The sequence below is a fragment of the Centrocercus urophasianus genome, unplaced genomic scaffold (genome assembly GCF_019232065.1).
Source record: "Centrocercus urophasianus isolate 14NV4802_14NV808 unplaced genomic scaffold, USGS_Curo_1.0 seq_73, whole genome shotgun sequence".
In the NCBI taxonomy this organism is placed as follows: domain Eukaryota; kingdom Metazoa; phylum Chordata; class Aves; order Galliformes; family Phasianidae; genus Centrocercus; species Centrocercus urophasianus.
The window spans coordinates 332,489-344,975 of NW_024885344.1; the positions used below are offsets into that span (position 1 = coordinate 332,489).

Here is a 12,487-nt window from a genome sequence, read left to right on the forward strand (position 1 = left end):
TTTTGTCAAGCAATCATCCTGTTGCTATGTATTGTGCCAAAACAAAGTACCATTAATGGTTAATTTACTGCATATGTGCTACTGCCTGAGCTGTTTCTATGGTGAGCCACTCTGATTAACTAATTATCTTCACCTGCTTAAAAGGACACTTAAGATCAAGTTTTCAACTCACTTAGAATATATTCTTTTTTTAATCAGGGAAATTGTAAGACAATTGATGTAAAAAAATAATGTGACAGGAGGGAGAGGGCCAGAGAAAAGGGATGTGTACTTTAGAAACAGGAAACATCCAACACATTCAATCCATGAACTTTTACAACGTAACTTTAATTCAGATGGATGAAAACGGATTCAGGGAGTTTCAAAATACCAACCTTAAATGCACAGAAATATCTGTGCCATATTCAGAGTAGGGGGGAGAGGAAGGAGAAGAAAACATTTTGACTCACTATGTTGGCTGTAATAGCTGAAGCTCATACTTGTACTAAGTATTTATTTAAATGATGCACAAATCCAAGTTCTTTGTGAGTACAATTTAAAAAGATTAGAGCTGAGCTGGCTTTGTTGTCATGTCTTTCAGAATTCTCCTTCCACTGTGAGCTGCAATACCTCAAGTAAGAGGTTGAAGTGCAAAGAAAAATGTACCTCTTCTACAGATAGAAAGTAGAACATTTTCCTGGTTTCATGAACTCACTCTCCTCCTCGGTGGATGGAGACTAGAATGGATGAGTGCTCAGTAATACCATCCTCAGGCTATTGCCACGCGCAATTTATACATTAACGGCAAGTCCTGTCCCATTTTAACAAAACTGGACGCATTCTCCATCATACTGAGCAGCGTTTTATGCACTCTGTCCAGTAGTGCTGAACAAGGTCAGCTCTTGCTCTTTCCTGTTCTCTATAAAATGTCAAAAGCACACTTTCCAGCTCTACACTTCAGCAAGGAAAAGCCCCGCAGTTTTTTCAGTTTCACTAACATGCACACGATGCATTTGGGGAGGTCAGTGTACTTCATACTGTCACAGCACCGAGATGGAATTTTCCAATTTTCTGTAAGTAATCCTTTTAAGTAATATGGAAAAAGCTCTCCAGTGACACCATTCTCTTCCTGAGTTACTATAACCTCAAATTCTGTTTGCTACCTTCTTATTGACAAACAGCTTGGACCCTTTGGGCTGCAGTGCCAGTTATAACTTCACAGTCTCTAAAAAACTTTCCTGTGGCAGGCAAACATTTAAGAGCTGTCTTAAAGGAGCTGCTGAAAAAGGGTAGGATGAAAACATGAATTCCAGTAACTGCCTGGCACACAGACAACCTTCTGCTTAAAAGCACCTACTTACTTCTGTGAGCAGAGCAGGGAATGGAAAAGAACGAGAAGAAGTTGAAATTCACCATCAAAGCTGAAGTTGTGGCTTACAGCGACACGGAGCACTAACAATAAAAAGAATTGAGGACAGAAAACCCATAGCCTGCAAATAAACATGTGGTTATGGTCACCTGCCTGTGTGACCACAAGCTCAGAACAGGCAGACTGCTGCTGCCGCCGCCTTGTTTTTCTATATACGTGGATGAGGATCTCTGTTACTAAGGCTGCAGATGAAAGCTTAGCTCGTGAGCCCACCTTCGCTCGTGCTCCTTCAGTAGAGCTGGATATTCAATATCCCACAGGGCACATCATCACCAACTACTACATAGGGATCATCAATACTTAGCAATTCAGGCTTCAAATCAACAATCCATGTAGGCACACAGCTCGGTTCCGTTGAACTGTCAGGGATCTATCCGAACACTTGGGATATGGTCTATGTTCAAAATCATTAAGTTCTTGGCAAAAAAAATGTAACTGAAACCTTACTGCTGAAACATCTACTTCAAAAATGTATGTTTACCATTAAAAGTATGGTAGCTACAATTATGCTGATAAAACTGCTGTCGGCTTTCAGGTGAGCCAGCCTGCAACGGCAGCAGGACAGCAGCCCTGAGAGCACCAGGCAGAAGAAAGGCAAGCAGGTGATGATCTGGAGGGGTGGGGTTTTACTGCTTGTTTGTTTAATGCGCTTCTTCTAACATCTGAACACCTCTGATCAGACACTGATCAATACAGCAAGCTGTCTTTCGTGGCTCTCTTTTCTATGACCACATGTCATCACAGGAACAGAACCTTGCTGAATACAAACTTGTGAGAACAAAACTGACTGGAGAAAAACAAACATAGCAACGTTCAGTGCTTCAACAAATTCTACAAAACAAAAACCTTTCAGGTATCTCATTAATTGATTCAGAGGATTGCTGCCTACTAACTGAACATCAACTACAAGACTGCTTTCTGGCCTGCCCAGAGAAACCAGGCTCTGTGGTATACCAGGAGCACCGGCTGCTTCTGCTGACAACATCAGCATGGGGAGAAAAATGTAACTCTAAAATGAGTGGATTAAGAGTAATGCAATGGGGCATGGTTCTGTTTTTTTTGTTACCAGCACACAGTGATGGAACACAGACACACCAAAATCCTGAAGAGCAAATCTGATGAACAGCAACCAGTAGTTGGATTTTTATTCTAGTTCTCTAATAGGACTTTCATTAATTGCCTGCAAAATCTGAGAATTAACAGTGTTGGAAAATGTTTTAAAAGTGCATTACAGACTCCATTTTTGATTAGCAAAACAAAAAGAAAAAACAACGTGTTAACAGCTTACAAATGAAGGGAATCTCTGAGTGCTAATCTGAATTTTTGTTTTGAAAAGCAACGCACAGAACAGTAGCTATGACGGTGTATTCAATACATTACCTAGCTCCTTGTACCAACCTCCTCTGGCTAAGACAAAACTAATCATTTCAGAAAACAAAGAGGGTTTTTCAGTGAGTTAACTAGGGAGAACAGTTGCAAAATTCAAGTTCTCACAAGACATATCAGAAAGAAAAAAAAAAGAGGCACTTAAAAAGCATACCCTCTTACAGAACAGGCTTTTGAGAATGCTGTTTTCCCGCAAAATCCTAGCATTCATTTTTCCTTTTTCCCCACAGCTTTGGGCTTGAGACATGGGTAAAGAATGGAAGCTGACTGAAAACGGCAGACGAGAGGACGCGCTGCGCTCCACACTGTGACGCTATCTGCTGACAGCACGCCTTGATGGGTGCAGATAACGCCACACACAACCTTCGTCTGTGCGAAAAGCCACAACCCTATGAAGTCATCCTCGACTAAAACTGCATGAAAATTGAAGTTATGTGTAAGATACAAATTGTGGGAAACTCAGAAGTGGCACTTCACAGTATAAAGTTCCAGGTTCCTTCCAAGGGCTTCAGGGCAGCTGCATAAAAATGTCGGGTCCCCTGTAAGGACGCAGACCAGACAGCAGAACTATGAGTTCCCTTCCCTCCTTTTGCCCCCGCTCTTTACTTTCACTATTTGCTATAACACAACACGGCAGTGACAGCAAGTTTGTCTGGGTGCAACCTAGAAGTCTTCCTTCAAGCTGGGAACCAACCTTTCTACCCTCCTCTGGAACAGAAGAGATTATGAAACTGCACTTGCAGGACTGACAGCACATTAACAGAACCAGCTTTTATCTATATAGCTACAAGGTCACATTTATGACTGATAAATTTTGTCTAGAGACTTAAGCCACAACCAACCGCAGCTGGAGGCCTTCACTCTGCGTGAGAGAATGATATGCACTGCATAGGGCAATCCCACTTGGAGGCAACATTTATTAACTTGAACTAGCGCAGGTCCCCTCTGATTCAAAACATAGGTCCAGAAGTAAACTAATTATCATTTTAGAAATAGATCAAAAGACTCAAATTTGAGGGTCTAAACCAGGATTTAAATCTACAGTAAGATATCCAACTCTGGCCAAGATTTGAAGGAAGAAGGATTTCCAGTGAGCTGTAGCTACTGGTATGTGTAATTAAATGAAACTGCAGCCCTTCCACACAGCACTCAGTTAAAACTCTACATAAATTTTATCAATAGAAAGATTGATCAGGAAAAGTATCTGCATTTCCTCCTGAAGCTGACTCTGCAGTTGTGCTAGTAAAGACAACGTATGTAAAGACAACGTATCTTCTCAACTGGGCTGCATTCAGTCCTTTATTCCACCCTCCGCATGTGTAACCCTACTGCTGTCGCTTGCATCTCTGCAGTTTTAATTGTAACAGGGGCTTTACTGGTACGTTCCTGCATCACGCTTTGTATATACATGCATTAGAAAGAACACACTGATAGTAACAAGGGCCACGAGCAATGAAGAAGAAAACACAGCACACGCTGCTAAATGAGTATGCAGGATTTCAGTTCTCACACTCTCAGGCTCAGGCCCTTCGTGTTGCAGCTAAGAACACCAGCAATCAACCGCTTCAGCTGGATGAAAGCTCTGAAATCAAATCAATTAACTGGGACTACAGAGACCAAAAGGAACTGCTGCCCTACGGAGCACGGAAAGCCCAACAATTTTAATTCTACTTTCATTCAGAGTGTTACACTTTAACCTAAGTATCCATTATTTCAACACCGTGAGAAGAGCATGGCGTGTTCAAACACACACAGGTGTGCTCCGGCGTGTTCAAACAGAACATCAAACAGAAGAGAGGTGTTACGCAGCCTGGGCTACAATCCAGAGCCGTAAGGTGGAATTACTTCCACTAGACTGAGCCATTTAAGGAGTTGTGATCTCGCTGATCGAAAGATTCAAAATGGGACTCACCGTATAAAACGTTACACAAATGCACATCACAGCCACATTCTTTCTTATGCAATGCTCATGTGCATAAAGCAGACTGACCAAGCCACACGAGCCAGCTCCATGTGGGACAGCCCCTTAGAAACCTGGCTTTCAGGCTGAACTGCAAAAGTAGAATACGGAACTACTTCAGGACAAGCTAACTCTGATACATAGAAGGGAAAAACCAAACAAACAAACACTCAGAATAGCACTTCTGAGTACAAATATTTCCCAGACTATAAAAAAAATAAACCTACAGCATAACATTTTTGAGGAAAAAAAGAACAGTCGTTTGCTTGCAATGAGACTGAAGATCGTACCATCACTGAACTCCAGCACTGAAGAGATTGGCTATGCATCCCACGGCTGACCAGCTAGGAAAGGGACAACTGTTCTACACTTTTTTTGAATGAAGATGAAATGTAAGTAACAGAACTCAGCTCTAAAATATGAAAATAGTTTTTCATATCTGTAACATTACATGTGAACGTATATACACACAGTCTAACAGGTAAGACAGTAAATAACAAAAGCCATGCCACAAAAAGGCATGTTGTGGGTTTGATACACACATAAAGTACACACTTTGCTATACATTAACTGGAAGCTCTTCAGAAAAAGTGTCTAAGAAGTGCTCTGTAAAGCAGCACTTTTAAAAGGAGTTGTTTGCCCATCAAGGAGGTAGAGTAGGCTGCTTCTGTCTTCTCTTTGGCTGGAGACCAAACCACGTCACAGTGAGAAGTTTGCTTACTTTAAATAGCGTATCTGGAACAAGAGATATGCCTTTATCACTGCAAAACATCAGTCATCTGAAGTTGCTGGAGAAAATAACTGAACTCACAAGATCAGCATGCTGACTACACTACAAGTATGCTTTTCTAAAGAGCGACTCCTTATAGAATGCTACTCTACACTTGTTAATAGAGTAGGATTAATTAGTACTGGAGTACTGCATAGATATACAATTGCACAGTGATTTACAGTCATAGAAAGACTGGCATATGCTCACGCAGATGGAGGTGCATTCTCAACACTTTAGCAACCGGTTTTGAGGGGTTCCATTTTGGTTTCATTAGCCTCCCGCTGATAAGTAAACCTTAGATTGCATAAAATAAGAACTGAGATCTCTTTCATATTCTGTATTTCTTGCTTGTGTTTGTTGTACAACATTACACTTTCCAGCTGTATTAGCTACATACATTGCAAATTCTACTTTAAGGCAAGTTCTAAAGTTTCCACAAGTTGGCCTCAGTAGACAGAAATCAAAGCTTTAAGTAAATGGAGAGCTACAGCCAAAGCCCTGGAATGTCAGATCTGAACAAGCTTCCTTCCCTCCTTCAGTCTTCAACTGTTTCAGAGCTTTTATGGATCAGTAACGATTGTTTCATCACATGTGCACACAAAGATATCAAAACCACAGATAAAGTGTTCAGAAAGTTGTGAAACGTGGTGAAAAATACCTCAAGAATGGCAAAGCATTCAGTCAGAAATCAACCCGTCATTAACAGCTCCATAATTTGTTGTCATATCAGAACATTCATTCAGCAAGACAGTTCTATTCAGGATTTCAAGGTTTCACTGAAGGATCAAATAATGTGATTTTTTAAATAGAAAGTAAGATGCATCAAAAGCCCTATTATCTCAAATTGTTTACCAAGAAAGGTATCATTGTGGTTCTGTAACCCACAATAAAATACGTTGAGAAATGAATGACAACAGACAACAATTAACGGGTAACAGCTACCACAATACAATCTCAATACAGAACTTGTGACTGCTCTCAGAAGGAGCTGAACTTCCCCTTGTGTGTGTGCGACTTCTTTTCACTGCCCCTTCTAAAAAGAACTTTTTACCTATCCTGCTGTGCATGCAGAAGTACTTCAAGAGCCCTACTTTGCCACACAACATGGGGCTCAAAATAAGGGCAGCCTATCTGGGAAAAGCGCCAGATGTCAGTAAAAGGATTGCTTATTAGCCTGCAGGTGCACTATACACAAGTATTTGACAGTATTGGTTTGCATGAAAAGATTAAGAACTGTAAATTCTACCAGTTTTATAACCACAAATGGCTTGTATGTTGGGAGAAAATAAAACGCCCTCATTTGAAAACTGATGGAAGGAAAGCTGCAAAAAATCTTCTCCCTAAACAGCACATTTCAGGTTTCATTCCTAATTTCCAAAGCAATTCACCTCTTTAGAAGCCAGTGACACTTTCCTCTTACTGGTCTTACTATCAGTCACAACAGTGACTCTTATTTAAAAGGAGTTCTGGGAGCTACCTGGTGTAACCTCACTTTCACAGCAGGGCCATCATCACACAGGCTGGTCAAGACCCATTCGAAGCATCTCCAAAGACAGAGAAATAACCACTACTATGAAGAGCCTGTTCCACTTTTTGGCTACACTCACTGCACTTCCTCAAAATCTAATTTGAATTCCCTTTCTCCACCTTGCATTCACTGCCTCTTGGCTTTTTTTTTCTCACTGCACACCATTTCCACTAATAGCCTGGCTCTCCATACATTATCATACATCATTAGGCGGCTGACGACAGCAGTCAGTAACATTACCTCCTTAGCTTTCTAAGTCTGAACAAATCCAGTTCTCTCAGCTTCTCCTTGTGCAAGACATACTCCAGTCTGCTAAGTACCTTGGTGGCCATTTAATGCTGCCTTTCCTGTATGGGTGCCAAAACTGGTCACAGCACATTAAAGGCAGTCTTGTAGGTACTGAATAGAGAAGAAACATTTCTGGCGCCCCACTCTTGCTAATGCAGCCCAACATGTGCTTGGTTTCTTAACAGCAAGGACACCTTCCTGACTCACATTCTGGTTTTACTCTTCCAGGACTTCAGGTGTTTTCTCTGCAGAGCTATTTTCTAGTTTGTAGATGCCTAACCTGTGCATGGCATTATTTTGCCCAAGATGCAGGACTTCCCATTCACACTGACTGAATGTCCAGAGGCTTCTACCAGACCCTTTCTTCCAGCCTCTTCCCTCTTGCTATTCCCCTGAATAGCAATCATACACTCTAAAGGTGTCCAGCACTCAGCCCAGTTTTGGACTATCTGCAAACTCAGCGAGGCTATGTTCCACCCCACTGACCAGGTCACTCACAGACATGGAACTGTACTGGACCCAGGGATGACTTGCCCAGGACACCCTACTGTCCAGCTGCCCACAGGACTTACACCACTGACCACAACCAATACTGTATCACCGACTCTGGCCATCCAGTTCAGGAACCCTTTTTTGTTCTAATCTTTTTTCTCTTTTTTTTTTTAAAAAAAAAACAACTATTTCTGTACTTAGTGGCTGAGTGAGCTGGATACTAATGCCAGATGTTTTCTGCAGATCTGCAGCAGGAGAGCAGTACCAGCTATCATCTGTATCGGTTGTCTGCCCATGCACTTTGGCTTGCACTCTGCAGCCTAGACACGCTGTGCAAGGCAAGCTCAGAGCTCTACAGGCAGCTTTACCAACGTCTCAAAATTATTCCAGATAGCGAGGAAAGTGAAGTTGATGAGCATTACTTCCATCTTAATAATGTATTTTTACGTGTATGGCTGAGAAGCATTATTAAATAATGGAACTATTTTACACTTAACCTAACAGCAGTTAGGAAAAGGTAACTCTCCTGACAATGGCATAACTGAATTCTAACAAAAGCAGCTCTGTAATTTCTTATAGACATCTGCATTAAATGCCAAGAACAAGATTATTCTTTAAGACACACACGCACAAAAATCCCAAGGAAGTATGCTATTTGTTGTGGCAATTGCAGCAATGCATTCATACAGTTTATAACATAAACACTGAAAACGTGTAAAGCAGCTCAATTAAACTATGCATTTTCTGCTATAGGGTCATTATGGTACCAACACAGGTCACCTAGAGCTCAAAAAACTGGATCACAGAAAATCTCTGGTAACAGAAGTAGCTACATTTACACAGAATCACACGATGGTTTGGATTGCAAGGGACCACTGGCTTCATCTACTCCAACCCTTGCACCAGCAGGGATACCCACAGCAAGGGACACCCACAGCAGTGTGCTCACTTCCAGATGGCTTTTGAAGATCCTGAAAGGTTGCAGCCAGAGGGTTGTGATCAGTGGTTCTACGTCCAGGTGGAGACTGGTGATAAGATGATGGGATCAAGTGCATCCTCAGCGAGTTGAGAGGTGCAGATGATAAGGCAGAAGGAATAAACTCAAAAGGTGGGCCCAATGTGAGCCTGATGAGGTTCAATAAAGCAAAGCGCTAGGTTTTGCACTTGGGTTGGGGCAGACCCAAATATGTGTACAGAGAGAACTCCTTGAGTGCAGCTCCATTGAGAAGGACTTAATGGTTCTGGCAGATAAAAACTTAATGTGAGCCAGCAGTGTGCACTTGCAGCCCGGAAGGCCAACAGCATCCTGGGCTGCATCAGAAGAGGGGTGGCCAGCAGGGTGAGTGAGGTGATTGTCCCCTTCTGCTCTGTTTTCATGAGGCCTCACTTGGAGTACTGCATCCAGGTCTGGAGCCCCAATACAAGAACGATGTGGAGCTCTTGGAGCACATCCAGAGGAAGCCACAAAGATTATCAGAGGGCTGGAGCACCTCTCTTTTGTAGAGAGGTCAAGGGAACTGCACTTGTTCAGCCTGCAGAAGACTCTGGGGAAGCCCTCAGTGCGGCCTTCCAGTAGTTGAGAGGAGCTTATAAACAGGAAGGTGACTGACTTTTTATGCAGTTTGATAACATTACGACAAGGTAGAAAGGTTTTAAAATAAAGGAGGGGAAATGTAGGTTAAACACTAGGAGGAAACCCTTTACTCAGAAGGTGATGAGGTGCTGACACTGAGTGCCCAGGAAGGCAGGGGCTGCCCCATCCCTGGAGGTGTTCGAGGCAGAGGGTTGTAATTCTATGGTCAGCCAGTTCCATCAGGCCCCATGGACTTCTACATAGGTCACTCCAGCAGTAATACTTCCTATTTGTTTCCATGGAGGCTACAACAGACAGAAAGAGCAGAGTAACACTATTTGATAGAACAAATCCTTAGCTCCAAAACACAACTTTTTAACGGTTACCACCATTAGTTGACAATCCCATTTTGTGGTGTGACAGCAGTGCATAGCAATACAGCTTGTCTTTCACATCTCTGTTGTCACTGCAGAAACGTACCACCCACTGTCTGTGCTCACATCCACGGTTTGGTCTCCAAAAACGTTCAACAAGCATTAATGAATGCCAATGTGTGCAATTCTTTCTGCACGGAGGAATTCAGTGACACACCACTGCCTCATTTACACTGCCATGTCAGATAGCATTCTGACAGACTGCTCCTTTGCTGCCATTTGTCACACGGCAACAAAATATAACGAATTTTGGCAGGAAGGTTAAAACTCCACTGCAATGGGTAACTGTGCTAAAGCTCACTGTGTTGTTTTCCAGCCTGCTTACTGCCCACAACACCACTGTTCCATCTGGTCAGCAGCATCTCATCATACATCATGCTCAGTCTCTCAAAGATGTGGCTGAGATTAAAGAACTGAAAGCTCAGCGTGGCATTATCCACACAGGCCATGCTTCACATCATCTGTTTTCTTCTTTCTTCCTGTGTCCCACCCTTCAACCAAAGAAATAAAGGAGAATACCATACCAGCTGCATTCCCAATTCCTTCAACATATCAAAAAAGAATTTATGTCTCTTAAAAATATTTTCATACTCTTTTCATTGCAGCTTCATGCAAACGAACTTGAAAGAGCAGGAATGGGATGTAGTTCTCTGACTTTATGAGGCACCAGAATATATTCTTGACATAGAAAATTCAGGCTCCTAACAGACAGGAAACCTCTTCAGAGAGATTGTCCAGGTGGCAAATAGGTGTTTCAGTGCATTTCATCAAGGGGGCCTCAGTTACTAAATACTTCCCATCATTGTTTTGGTGGCACAGCTTCTAATACTGGTGATTGGTTAGACCAACTTTATGCAGTTGTCCCTTTTTAGGTTGTAACCTTTATTCATGTCCAATAATCATTCTTCCAGTCTCAGAGCCTTGTATCCTCTGCACTGGGGCACTTTGGGAGCAAGGGGAAGATTCTTCCTCCTGCTCCGAGAAGAGACAAAGGTCTCGTCTTCCTCATCCTGTGTGTTATTTTAGTCTCCTCTGCACTATGAGCTACCTTAACTTCTTCCTGCCACTGGAACTTAAGGCTGCCAGTGAGCTTATGCCAGTGCACAACTACCCATGTAGTTGCCAAGCCACTCTCTGTAATATCTGAAAAGTCATGGCTGTCAGGTAAAATCCCCAGTGACAGGAAAACATCACTCCCACTTTTAAGAAGTGTAAAACTCCTTGTTTAATTGATAAGGGATTTTATTTTACTTATTTCATTTCCAAACACACACTTGAAATTCACTTGCTGTAACAGTGAAAATAATTTAAGCAAGTAAAGTAACATCCTGACAAGCACATTACAGATCTCCAGTTCTGTAAAATATAATACAATTTTGCATATACGGTGCTTCAGGGCACTACGGTAATAAAAATAGCATTTATCAAATTATAAGTCATTATTTTAATCGTACTAAATCAATATACTGAAGCAAGAATGCATTTAATTGTATCAGTGGGAAGAGCAAGGTTTTCTGCACAGAGTTACTATTCTGCTGCTGCAGGTCAAGCTGGAAGAAGCAGCAAGTCGAAGTTGTTTGAATTTCGGATATTAAAAAAAAAAAAAAGACGAAAAAAGCCACAATTTGCTCAGGTTTTTTTTTCTGTTTTTTTTTCTTTTCTTTGTTTTGTTTTTTTTTTGGCAAAGACATTTAGAGTTTATATTTTCTATTGCAATTATCGCCAGAGGCCATATTTATTTTTGACAGGTAAGAATGTTTATTCATTCTCTTCCTGCAAGTACACAGTTTCCAAATGCTCAGGACTGTTACTACTCCTATCAGGAAATCTGAGTTAGAAGTGGGAAGGGAAAGTAAGCAACATATTTTGCAGGTCTGTTTAATGCTCTATCGATCTTGCCAAATTACCACTTCTTCAAACTAATCTGTGTAAACTCAGTGTAGTGTAAGTTCTCCATATCCTAGTAAAGACTTTTAAGTAGGCTTATATGAAGAACCTTTCCAGACATCCCCTTCTCCCCCAGTAAAGGCAGTCATGCTGTTTCACAGAATGGCTGCAGTTGGAAGGGACCTCAAAGGGCACCCAGTGCTGACCCCTGCATGGACAGGGCTGCCACCATCAGAGCACCATCCAACCTGGCCTCCTTTTCACCCTTAATACCAGCTGAGTTTAGAGCTGATCTAGGACTGAAAGCAAGAAAAAATCCCCAGAATTAGTCAGACTGCAGAGAAACAGGAAAGACATGGGCGTGCTCAGTCACAACCCACCACAACCAGCACTTGTATTCAGCTACGTCTTACACTTCACTTGTTTAGTAAGTTCCTTGGAAGGCACTCTAAGGAATAGTTCTGAAGCCCCATGTTCTTTGTGCAGTGAGTAAAATAGAGATGAGAAAAAAAGCCTGAAACCCTGCATTTGCATGCATGAAGCTTGGCAGATCATTTCACTTAGTGCTATTGTGCCTTACGTAATTTGACAAATTGTCAGCTGGCAATATTTTAAACAGCTGTATACCATCCAAAAAGTTCAGAGGTACTTCACAGTTGTAATGAGAGTCTGCACTCGTAACATTCCTCTGTCAGATGGAGGAAAGAAAACCACACAAGAGATTGATATGTTTATTGTTATGAAATAGCCTAATACTAG

The 12,487-nt window shown here is 41.8% G+C and overlaps 1 protein-coding gene across 8 annotated transcripts in view; it reads right to left on the reverse strand.

Annotated features, from left to right (window-relative positions):
• The window catches only part of TNRC6B (trinucleotide repeat containing adaptor 6B), a 127,090-nt gene that overhangs the window by 43,804 nt on the left and 70,799 nt on the right, over positions 1-12,487 (reverse strand). The window contains exon 1 of one of the 8 annotated variants that reach the window (XM_042837598.1): positions 2,949-3,034. The exons of the other annotated variants lie outside the window; for them this stretch is intronic. Coding sequence (XP_042693532.1) covers positions 2,949-3,001 — 53 coding nt within the window. The 5' untranslated portion in view covers positions 3,002-3,034. Of the gene's footprint in view, positions 1-2,948; positions 3,035-12,487 lie in introns of those variants that run through there. 8 annotated transcript variants of the gene reach the window in all.